This window comes from Oncorhynchus mykiss, chromosome Y (genome assembly GCF_013265735.2).
Source record: "Oncorhynchus mykiss isolate Arlee chromosome Y, USDA_OmykA_1.1, whole genome shotgun sequence".
Taxonomy (NCBI): Eukaryota; Metazoa; Chordata; class Actinopteri; order Salmoniformes; family Salmonidae; genus Oncorhynchus; species Oncorhynchus mykiss.
In genome coordinates, this window is record NC_048593.1 from 9,753,195 (window position 1) to 9,765,528 (window position 12,334).

At 40.9% G+C, this 12,334-nt stretch overlaps 1 protein-coding gene across 2 annotated transcripts in view; it reads right to left on the reverse strand.

Moving 5' to 3' along the window:
- lamc3 (laminin, gamma 3) overlaps positions 1-7,714 on the reverse strand; it is a 250,542-nt gene extending 242,828 nt beyond the window's left edge. Inside the window, exons 1-2 of one of the 2 annotated variants that reach the window (XM_021590591.2) lie at positions 7,544-7,714; positions 5,126-5,391 (exon numbers count right to left, since the gene is read on the reverse strand). In XM_021590591.2, the coding sequence (XP_021446266.2) occupies positions 5,126-5,391; positions 7,544-7,638 (361 nt within the window). In that variant the 5' untranslated portion in view covers positions 7,639-7,714. Of the gene's footprint in view, positions 1-5,125; positions 6,714-7,543 lie in introns of those variants that run through there. The other variant, XM_021590589.2, reaches the window with a different exon arrangement.
- Between the last annotated feature and the right edge of the window lie 4,620 nt (positions 7,715-12,334).

Genomic DNA, 12,334 nt, shown 5'->3' on the forward strand with positions numbered 1-12,334 from the left:
CTTTAAGTCTTTACTGAACACTCATCTCTTCAGTGGGTCATATGATTGAATGTAGTCTGACCCAGGTGTGTGAAGGTGAACAGAAATGCTCTGGAGCAATGAACAGCCCTTGCTCTCTCTGCCTGGCCGGTTCCCCTCTCTCCACTGGGATTCTCTGCCTCTAACCCTATTACAGGGACTGAGTCACTGGCTTCCTGGTGCTCTTTCATGCCGTCCCTAGGAGGGGTGCGTCACTTGAGTGGGTTGAGTCACTGACGTGATCTTCCTGTCTGCGTTGGCGCCCCCCCCTTTGGTTGTGCCGTGCGGAGATCTTTGTGGGCTATTCTCGGCCTTGTCTCAGGATGGTAAGTTGGTGGTTGAAGATGTCCCTCTAGTGGTGTGGGGGCTGTGCTTTTGCAAAGTGGGTGGAGTTATATCCTTCCTGTTTGGCCCTGTCCGGGGGTATCATCGAATGGGGCAACAGTGTCTCCTGACCCCTCCTGTCTCAATCTCCACTATTTATGCTGCAGTAGTTTATGTGTCGGGGGGGCTAGGGTCAGTTTGTAATATCTGGAGTACTTCTCCTGTCATATCCGGTGTCCTGTGTGAATTTAAGTATGCTCTCTCTAATTCTCTCTTTCTCTCAATTGGAGGAACTGAGCTCTAGGACCATGCCTCAGGACTACCTGACATGACGACTCCTTGCTGTCCCCAGTCCACTTGGCCGAGCTGCTGCTCCAGTTTCAACTGTTCTGCCTGCGGCTATGGAACCCTGACCTGTTCACCGGACGTGCTACCTGTCCCAGACCTGCTGTTTTCAACTCTCGAGACAGCAGGAGTGGTAGAGATACTCCAAATGGTCGGCTATGAAAAGCCAACTGACATTTACTCCTGAGCTGCTGACTTGCTGCACCCTCGACAACTACTCTGATTATTATTATTAGACCATGCTGGTCATTTATGAACATTTGAACATCTTGGCTACTTAGAAGAATCTGAAATATAACATATCTTTTGATTTGTTTAATAGTTTTTTGTTTACTACATGATTCAATATGTGTTATTTCATGGTTGATGTCTTCACTATTATTACTGTAGAAAACAGTAGGAATAAAGAAAAACCCTTGCATGGGCAGGTGTGTCCAAACTTTTTACCGGAACTGTATATAAAACACAGAAAATCATGTTGACTGCACTAGGCCTTTAATTAAATATGAATATAATGTTCTCTATTTTGTGTTCTAGGATGTGTTCTATTGGATGCATCTGTATGTTCTCATGGTGGATTCCTCCCTGGACCACTTAATTAAAAGGTTCCCAGACAGAGCCTGAGCCTCACGGCTGTATGCTTGCAATTACTCCAACAATGTAACTTTAAGCCATGTCTGAGGGTGACAGTTGATTGGCGGGATGGAGGTTCTGAAGAGAAGCTTTGAGTCATTATCAGAGGAAAATAAGTGTGTGTGTGTGTGTGTGTGTCATTAGTGGAAGAAGACAAAATGCTGAGATTATGAGGGACAAATGTTCTGATTTAGATTTTTTTCCCCCAGGGTGATTCACACTTCATAGGATTATGTTTTACAGTTGGTGATTTGACTCATAGTGAAGTTCTCTCTGTGAATTGTTAACCCTTAGCCTACAATTTACGCGACCTAGCATACATCTAATTAACATAATACAAAAATCCCCATAAAAATCTGTTTAAACTAAAGATATATTTTGGGATGGGCTGCGTCTCAATCCACTGATATCGCCCTTCTTCATCTGCAGTGAAAGTCGGCAGAGCTAGAGTGTTGTTTGTCAGCCCATGAGATATCCCGAAAATTTGCTTGGCCTACAAACGTATTACCACTCTACTGAAAGTTCTCCGTTTTGCTCTAGGATTCCCAGAATCCTCATCTGATGGTCCCTGGTATCAGTTAAAATAAATGTATGAAAATATACAGTACTGTATAATGAGATAGTTAAGTGCCAAAATTAAGGGGTTTTAATACGTGTACAAATAATAATTATTTCTTATATACGTTTTAGACAAGTCAGTTAAGAACAAATTCTTATTTACAATGACAGCTTAGAAACAGTGGGTTATCGGCCTTGTTCAGGGGGAGAACGGCAGATTTTTACCTTGTCACCTCTGGGATTCGATCTAGCAACCTCTAAGTTACTGGCCCAATGCTCTAACCACTAGGCTACATACATACATACATACATACATACATACATACATACATACATACATACATACATACATACATACATACATACATACATACATACATACATACATACATACATACATACATACATACATACATACATACATACATACATACATACATACATACATACATACATACATACATACATACATACATACATACATACATACATACATACATACATACATACATACATACATACATACATACATACATACATACATACATACATACATACATACATACATACATACATACATACATACATACATACATACATACATACATACATACATACATACATACATACATACATACATACATACATACATACATACATACATACATACATACATACATACATACATACATACATACATACATACATACATACATACATACATACATACATACATACATACATACATACATACATACATACATACATACATACATACATACATACATACATACATACATACATACATACATACATACATACATACATACATACATACATACATACATACATACATACATACATACATACATACATACATACATACATACATACATACATACATACATACATACATACATACATACATACATACATACATACATACATACATACATACATACATACATACATACATACATATATATATATCTCAGACACAGAACAGACACTTCAGAACAAACTTCCTTTAGATTTATTTTATTCAGAAACTTGTTTTCATTCCATGTTAAAGTGTACTTTTAGCTAGCTAGCTGACGTTAGCTGGCTGGCTCACTAGCTAACGTTACTTGTATGAGATCTGTGTAGTTATATTATTCGTATCTCAGATCCATTTGCATTGCTAGTTATAGTCTAATGTTATCTAGCTAACATTGAACCTGGTTGGTTAGCCACCTGTAGATTAATGCAGGGTAGTAACATTGGGATTATTGTTCATTGTTTAGCTAGCTAGCTACATGTCTAAACAAAATATTCCACTATGCAAGTAACCATATCAATAGAATGTTCATGATGTCACCGCGACAACAGTCAAGAAGGGTCTGGTAAACTTGCTCTGGCTACCTACTCCGATTTCTAAGCACTCATCTCAGTGTGCCAGAGCGCAGAATAAATTACACATTTTTGGACGCTCAACACCTGTTGAATATGGCCGGTGTCAGTAAACGTTGGCAAAAAAAAGTGTAAATAAATTGTTGCCAGCAGCAGTCACCAATGTTCTGGTTAACATAAAAACAGCCTAACCAGCTCTGCTAGGGTGAGGAAAATGGTCAGTGAGCTGTTCTCTCATTTTTTCCCCTATTGTGTTATTGACTGTAGGCTTGTTTATTCCATGTGTAACTCTGTGTCGTACTGCTTTGCTTTATCTTGGCCAGGTCGCAGTTGTAAATGAGAACTTGTTCTCAACTAGCTTAACTGGTTAAATAAAGGTGAATAAAATAAATAACATTGTACCTGGAAGTAGCTAGCAAGCTAGCCAATGTTAGCCAGTTAGCTTGGGTGCTTGACTGCTGTTATGATCCGAATGCTCTGACAACCCTTCACAGTCAAGAGTGTCCAGTGTGCGCTCTGAAAGCTCTGAGATCGAAACGCTCTATATTTACGAATGGACAGTCTGACATTGCTCTGAGTTTCGAATGCGCCGAGTACACTCCAGATTAATTTTATGAATACACCCATAGTATAAACCAGCCTTCAGTTTTGAAATCCTTGGTTGTTTAGTATATGGCCTCACATGTGAATCCTTAAAGAGCTGGGTGGGGCTAAGGCTTTAGAGGGTGTGAACGATGCTGAATGGGTGTAGACAAAGAGCTCTCCTATACGTGTACCAAAACATTCAAGGCCATTTTCTCAAAAGTGAAGTTAGAAGTTTATCAACTTTCAAAGCAGAATTACTTTCCCCATTGTTCCTCAACTGTAGTGCATGATATACAATTTTATAGCTCTGAGTTTCTACTTTTGTCCAATGTAAAAAACACTTTCAAATTTTGCTACATAAGACCGAATCGAGCCGATCGGTCACATTTACTCGAAAGGCACTCTGGGAAATATTTGAATAAGGCTTTACACTAAGCAGTGGGTTCATTTAACACTTTTCCAGTGTCTATATGTGTCCACAGACTCCACACATTCAGTGTTGACTTAACACTCACTGTTAAATATCATGAATTATATTTTTGAAAAAAAGTCAATTTTGATAGCCTGATGTTCATCGAATGCAATCGCCTTAAATTATTAATCAAGATCTAACATGACCATCAAAGAACCATAGGGCATAACAATGACGTAAAGAGTAATGTAATGCATGATGGGAAAAACTAATTGTGAACAACATCCGTTTGATTTATATACGTATTACTTTCCAGTATTTAGATTGATAGATGTTAATGTTTAGCATGTTAAAAAAATTGTCTTCAATCATTAAGTATTTCATTCTAGGCGAAATTGATATTAATATATGAAAGCCCTCCACACCATATGCAAATGATAATATATTTAGACTAATTAAATGCACTGTTATGTTTTTGGTTCTTTATCAAATATATTACAGGCATCAAATAAATGTTTCCAATAATTTGCATATATTCATATATTATTTGCTTTTCTGAGACCTATATTTGAATATCAAAGGTACTGCATGCTCTATATTCAACTACTTTGAGTATTTGAAAAGTTGGTATTTTCAAAGAAACTACACAATACCAAAACAATTCTGTCTAGATCTGTTGCGGGGTGAGGTTGCAGAGTCACAGCTGGAGCAGGACTCAAACTCAACTAATTGTGAACATAACCTTATGAAACTGAATGTTGCTCTTCTTACCAAGGTGCTGGGTGAGGTTAACAGAGGAGTGGTGAGAGAGTGAATGTGGATCTTACCAAGGTGCAGAGCGAGAGAGTGAGTTGTTCTTACCGAGGCGCAGGGTGAGATTAACAGAGTTAGGGTGCTGGACTCTGTAGAACATGGACTGGCTCTGCCACCAGGTGGGTTCCTCGTCCGTGTGGAAGTCCGTCAGCAGGCTGGCGTTGTGGCTGAGGCCCATGTCCGACACACTACAGTGGTGGCAGGAGCGCGTCGAGCTCGTCTGCATGCAGTAATCCTCTGGCGGTGAACCGCACACATTGGAAGCCATGATCGTGCGGTTAAAGGCTGCGTTCTCGAACTTGGGCATGCAACGGCTAGGGACACCCTCGTCGTCATCGTAGCAGGAGTCCATGGCCCCGTGAACGAAGGAGAGGGAGCAGAGAAGGAGGGCGAGGAGGAGTGGGGTGGTCAGTGGGATATCCATGACCAGGGAAAGTCACATACAGAGACACACAAGGTCAGTTCAAATGTAAAAATCACACACTCCTAAACACACTGGTAGAGTAATCCCGCAGATGTCTCAGAGAGGTCTATGTTCTTCTGTTTTTCCCCCTCTGTTCATCTATGTCCTTCTCTCGCTTGTTCTCGCTTTCTTCTCCAACATGTGTTCTCCTTCTGGGAACTAAGTGAAGTTACTGGGGGAACCCCTCTCACCAGGGATAGGAGGAGAGAGACATGGGAGGGAGGGACAGACAGAGGGATAAGAAAGAGAGGGAAGAGGGGGCACGTACACTCCCCCCTCCTGCTGTCCACAGCAAGTACTACGGTCACCAGTATAAAGATTCACAGTAAAACCATGGTGATGTTCATTATGTATGGCACACTGTGACAAAACGCATTTGTGCTTTAATTGGAATATTTCAGGCTCTACCTCCCTGTTTGACTCCATTTCTAAAAGTTGTCCACCTACATAGCCCAGGTGGTAGAAACTGCCTATCATTACACTTTTGAATAATGTCACAGCCATGATTGAGACTGTTAAAAACCTTTCCATTGCACACTGTATTGCACACTCTGTATATGAGTACACAGGGTGCCTACACCACTTATGGAGAAATGCAGTATGATGATTATGGGGATGAATGTGTTGGTGGTTAGGGTCACAATGGGGATTCTTGGTAAGTGCTGACAACAGTGAGCCTCTTCAGAAGGACTACAGAACCTACCTGTAACATAGAGACAGAAATACAGAAGACAGAGTGGAATGTGTGCAACCTGTTACGTTGCTTGAGGCTTATGGCGGCTCAGAAAACAAATTACATATAGTTAATGGCTTGGGTATACTTTAAAATGCAGTGGGAGGAGAAGTGCATTTCATCCGCAAAACTTACAGATTGTTGTGTACGACCATGTGACAGCATGAGCAGGTTGTGAATCAGGCAGGTGTACAGGTGGGTGACGCAGAAGTGAGGTGGAAACTGAGGCTACGACGGTGGAGTGATGACAATCTTAACAGTGAGTATGTTGGCAATGCTGCGTGGTTGACTGTTGAATTATTTAAACTAACAATAGGCTTGCAATGATGTCATGGTCAGAAGGCAAAACATTTGAGGATATACCATGCGTCTGAAGGAGAAAGAGAGGGCATAAGAAAGCGAAGGAGAAATGAGTGAACAGCCGAGCAGAGTGAGATACAGAGAGGAAGAGAAAAGACAAAGACGGAGGGGGAAAAAAGGAGGGTAAAAGAGGTAGTAGGTAGAAAAGGATTCAGAATGTGTGTGTGTGTGGATGAAGGAGAGAGCGAGAGAAAGATGGACAGGGAGGTAGAGAGGTGAAGGGGGAGTCAGGGTAGGAGTTGTGGACAGAGGGAGGTGTTTGGAGGGTGTTGTAGATTTATGATCCTTGGGGATTTACTGCGTCTCCTCTACCATATCTCCTTGTGATTGATCTGATTTATTACAGCTCTTGCACCAGTCAGCAAGGGACGTTGTAAAGGGGACCACATCCATTTGCAGTGAAATCCTCTGCTGACTGCCGGCTGAAAGGGGAAGAAGGAGGAAGAGGGAGGGAGAGAGATGGAAGTAGAAGGGGAGGGAGAAATGGATTGGGAAAGGGAGATGGAAAGAGAGACTGAGGTGGAGAGAGAGGGTCAGGGAAAAATGGAACGATGGGAGAGAGTAGTGCTTCTTCAAGCATGCATTACATTCAACAGGGGTTACATATGGTGTGTGTTTGCCGGTGTGTGTGCCTGTGTGAGTGCGTGACCGTGTGTTTATGTCAATGGCAGCTGGTGGGAGGAGCTATAGGAGGACCAGCTCATTGTGATGGTTGGAATGGAATAAATGTAATGGAGCCCATCCTCCTATAGCTCACCCAACCAACCTCCACTGGTGTATGTGTGTATATAGTAACTTAACTATTAACTGAAGTGAATTGAATAGCAGGTTGACCATGTGTTTAGATATATTCAGCTTACTATATGTGCATAATGCATGTCATTATTATGGTGTTTGAGTAAAGGCTTACCTGTCCATACACACACTGAAGCTGTAACGCTCATCTTCTTCCTCTGAGGAGGAGTAGGAGAGATCGGACCAATGCGCAGCGTGGTAAGTGTCCATAATGATACTTTAGTTACATGACCACTAAACAACACCGTGAAATACCGAAACAGTCCCGTGTGGCACTAACACAGAAAATAATCACCCACAACTCAAAAGAGAAACCAGGCTACCTAAGTATGGTTCTGAATCAGGGACAACGATTGACAGCTGCCTCTGATTGAGAACGATACCAGGCCAAACACAGAAATCCCAAATGATAGAAAAAATAACATAGACAACCCACCCATCTCACGCCCTGACCATACTAAAACAAAGACATAACAAAATAACTAAGGTCAGAACGTGACAGAATCGTGTGTGTGTGTGTGTGTGTTAGATCTAGCTTTGTAAGTAAACATTTCAGAGAAAGTTCTGCACCTGTTTTAATCGGTGCATGTGACAAATCCATTTCGATGATTTATACTTTCACATTTGATACTTGAGTATATTTTAGCAATTGTATTTACTTTTGATACTTATGTATAATTTAAACCAAATACTTTTGGACTTAAACTCAAGTAGTATTTTACTGGCTGACTTTCACTTGAGTAACTTTCTATTAAGGTATCTATACTTTTACTCAAGTATGACAAGTCTGTTCATGTATGTGCGTGTGTGGAAATTTGTGCCTGCATGTGCGTCCATACTTGCATGTGTGTGCTCTAATTGAATACAGCATGCAATAGAGGTAAGAGTAAAATAAAGCACTTGAGAGGCCTGCAGGGCAGTACTGCTGCCCCCTACTGCTCTGGAAGCACTGCTCCATATTTCATAAAACAGCACACTCAAAAAAAATGATGGGCTAGAAACAACCCAATTTCAGTTATTTGTTAACCCAGTACTGGTTAAATAGTGTATATAACACTCACTGGGTTATTTTGACCCAGTTGGGTTGCGTGAATAACCCAAGGGATTATGCAGACATGAGTTAATTTAATCACCAGTTGCATTATTTTTTACATTAGTTGGGTTGAACCAGCAGCTGAGTCTTTTTTTAAAATGTAATATATAGGTTATTTTAAGGAGGTGTGAACTATTAGGAGCGTGTCTTTCATGTAGTTATTTTTGGCAACCCATTACAGTAAATGTCATTCCTGTTCATCATGTTAAGTTTGTAATCTACAAATAAAAACATGTATTTTAATATGTTTGCACATTACACAAACTAATATCAAATTCAGAACATTATATTGTACATATCCCAACATTAAGATACAGGGCCTTGCAAAAGTATTCAACCCCTTGGTGTAATTCCTTTTTTGTATTTTGCATTAGTCTGTAATTTAAATTGATTTTTATTTGGACCTCATTTGATGGACATACACAAAATAGTCCAAATTGGTGAAGTGAAATAAAAATAAAAACTTGTTTTAAAAAATTGTAAAAGAAGAAAACGGAAAAGTGGTGGTGCACATGTATTCACCCCCTTTGCTATGAAGCACCTAAATAAGATCTGGTGCAACCAATTACCTTCAGAAGTCACATAATTAGTTAAATAAAGTCCACCTGTGTGCATGATCAAATGTCACATGATCGATCAGATGATCTCAGTATATATACAGTACACCTGTTCTGAAATGCCTCAGAGACTGCAAAACCACTAAGCATGGGGCACCATCAAGCAAGTGGAACTATGAAGACCAATGAGCTCTCCAAACAGGTCAGGGACAAAGTTGTGGATAAGTACAGTTAATGGTTGGTTTATAAAACATATCTCAAACTTTGAACATCCCACGGAGCACCATGAAGTCCATTATTAAAAAATGGATAGACTATGGCACCACAACAAACCTGCCAATAGAGGGCCACCCATCAAAAGTCACAGACCAGGCACGGAGGACATTAATCAGAGAGGCAACAAAGAGACCAAAGACAACCCTGAAGGAGCTGCAAAGCTCCCCAGCGGAGATTGGAGTATCTGTCCATAAGACCACTTTAAGCCGTACACTCCACAGAACTGGGCTTTACGGGAGAGTGGCCAGAAAAAAGCCATTGCTTAAAGAAAAAAATGAGCAAACAAGTTTGGTGTTCGCCAAAAAGGCATGTGGGAGACTCCGCAATCATATAGAAGAAGGTACCCTGGTCAGATGAGATTAAATGTAGCTTTTTGGCCATCAAGGAAAACCCTACATCTGGCGCAAACCCAACACCTCTCATCACCCCGAGAACATCACCAAAACCATGTTTTTCATCGGCAGGGACTGGGAAACCATTCAGAATGAAGGAATGATGGATGGCGCTAAATACAGGGAAATCCTTGCGGGAAACCTGTTTCAGTCTTCCAGATTTATGAGACTGGGACAGAGGTTCACCTTCCAGCAGGACAATGACCTTAAGCAGACTGATAAAGCAACACTTGAGTGGTTTAAGGGGAAACATTTAAATGTCTTGGAATGGCCTAGTCAAAGCCCAGACCTCAATCCAATTGAGAATCTGTGGTATGACTTAAAGATTGCTGTACACCAGTGAAACCCATCCAATTTGAAGGAGCTGGAGCAGTTTTGCCTTGAAAATGCGCAAAAATCCCAGTGGCTAGATGTGCCAAGCCAAGAGACTTGCAGCTGTAATTGCTGCAAAAGGTGGCTCTACAAAGTATTGACTTTGGGGGGGGGTGAATAGTTATTTCATTTTTTTTTGTCTTATTTCTTGTTTGTTTCACAAGAAAAAAATATTTTGCATCTTCAAAGTGGTAGGCATGTTGTGTAAATCAAATGATACAACCCCCCCCAAAAATCTATTTTATTTCCAGGTTGTAAGGCAACAAAATATGAAGAATGCCAATGGGGGTGAATACTTTTGCAAGCAACTGTACATTGTTGGGATATGCATTATTAATTCCAACATTGAGATAGACTGTTGGGATGTGCAAGTCTTCTGGTCTGACCCACTGGGTTATATCTCAAAACCCAGCATCCGTAACCCAGCAGCTTTGAAAGAAAACAACCCAGCTAAGTGACCCAATGCCTGTGACACAGCAGTTGGGTCATCCTAACAACCCATACTTTTTTTTAGAGTGCACACACACCTGAGAGTGGGTCATGTCATGATGATGGGGGAAGACATAATTTGTAGAACTGCACACCAGCACACCTGAAACAGAGAGACTCGTGCTGGTAATGACGATGAAGAGGCAGACACTGAAGGCACTAAACACTGCTACTGTTCCATCTCTCAGCTCATACTGTAGAGACACATTCACAATGAAGTAGGTTCATGAAAGATGAATCACTGCATTACTTGCAATGATCGTGATACTGCATGTGGGTCTTCAATATACACGTGTGCATTATTTGAATGTGCTTATTTAAATGTGTTTTGGATAAGAGCATCTACTAAATGACTCAAATGTAAATGTGAAATAACCTCAATAGGTCTACACTTCCATGTCTCATTATTCCTCTCACCCTCTCTCTGTCTCTCTGTCTCCCTACCTCTATCTATCCCCTTCCTCCTCTCTCTATCTCTCCTCTCTTCTCTGTGGTGATGCTCACTCTCCTCTGTGCTCTCGTAGTTCCTACAGACTCGCAGGCAGGGAGGTCTCTGCTGGGCGGCGGCATGGCTTGGTATTTGATGTCATGGCTGTCATCGCTTCACTTAGCCATGCAGGAAGCTGCTGCTGCTGCCACCTCCCCCACAGGGAATACATTAGGCTAGATATCCAACAAACTAATGAGCGTCACACAAGTCTAAAACTACATCCACCCACAAAAAAAACTATACTCCATTATCACACAAGTCTACACCGACCCATGCAAAACTGTACAACACCATCATACAAGTCTAACATACCGACCGACACAACTTTGTCACAATGTACCATTACACAATCCTTTACCACACCATCTCACACTCTACAGACAGAAAACTATACTACACTATCACAAAACGGTACGACGCACAAGATCTCACTAAATGCAGCTGCAGAGATAGGGCTTTACTTTGTTTTGTATGGAAGTGTCATGCCATGTCCAAAGTGGCAGTGTGTGACGATGTGTGACTATAACCAGGTTTCTATCCAACCTTTTATTGCAATTAAAGTACTTTGGATTAAACATTTCATGGCAGGCCTGATGGAAACAGGACATTTCTCGGGTAAACTTTCCAAATGTCGGCAAAACTAAATATGCTCGACAAAGTGGGATCATTGTGTGTCTGTAAAATGAATAATGTGAGAAATTGTGGTGGAAATGCATTAATATGCAAATATTGATATAATGACCATCATATCGACGTAAACTTGGAGTCACTCGATGCCATGCTGTGTGGTCCTCCTGCTACGACTCGGGAAAGCATGCAGTTTATTAGGCTACATATTAAATCTGGTGGTGATGAACTTGATACTCCTTTCCAATAAATATGTAGGGTTTTATTCCGGTGACATGATGATCGATGCTTGGCTGCTTTCACTCTTTTGTCAATAATAATCTCATCATTTAGCACTCCACACCGCTCTGATTCAGACACATTTTGGGTTGAATGCATTCATTTGTGCAACTGACTAGGTATCCCATTTGCCTTTCCCTAGTAGGCTACCTGAACTGGATCTGCGAGCTGTTGGCTAGAGATGCACATTCAATTATATAACACAAAATATTTTGTGACAAAACAATCAGTAGAGTTGTAACTGGGATGGAAACCTATTTAACTTCTGTATATGGGAATTTAAAAAGTGATTTTTAGTTGCACTGCGCCATCACGCAAAGCTTTTTTTCTG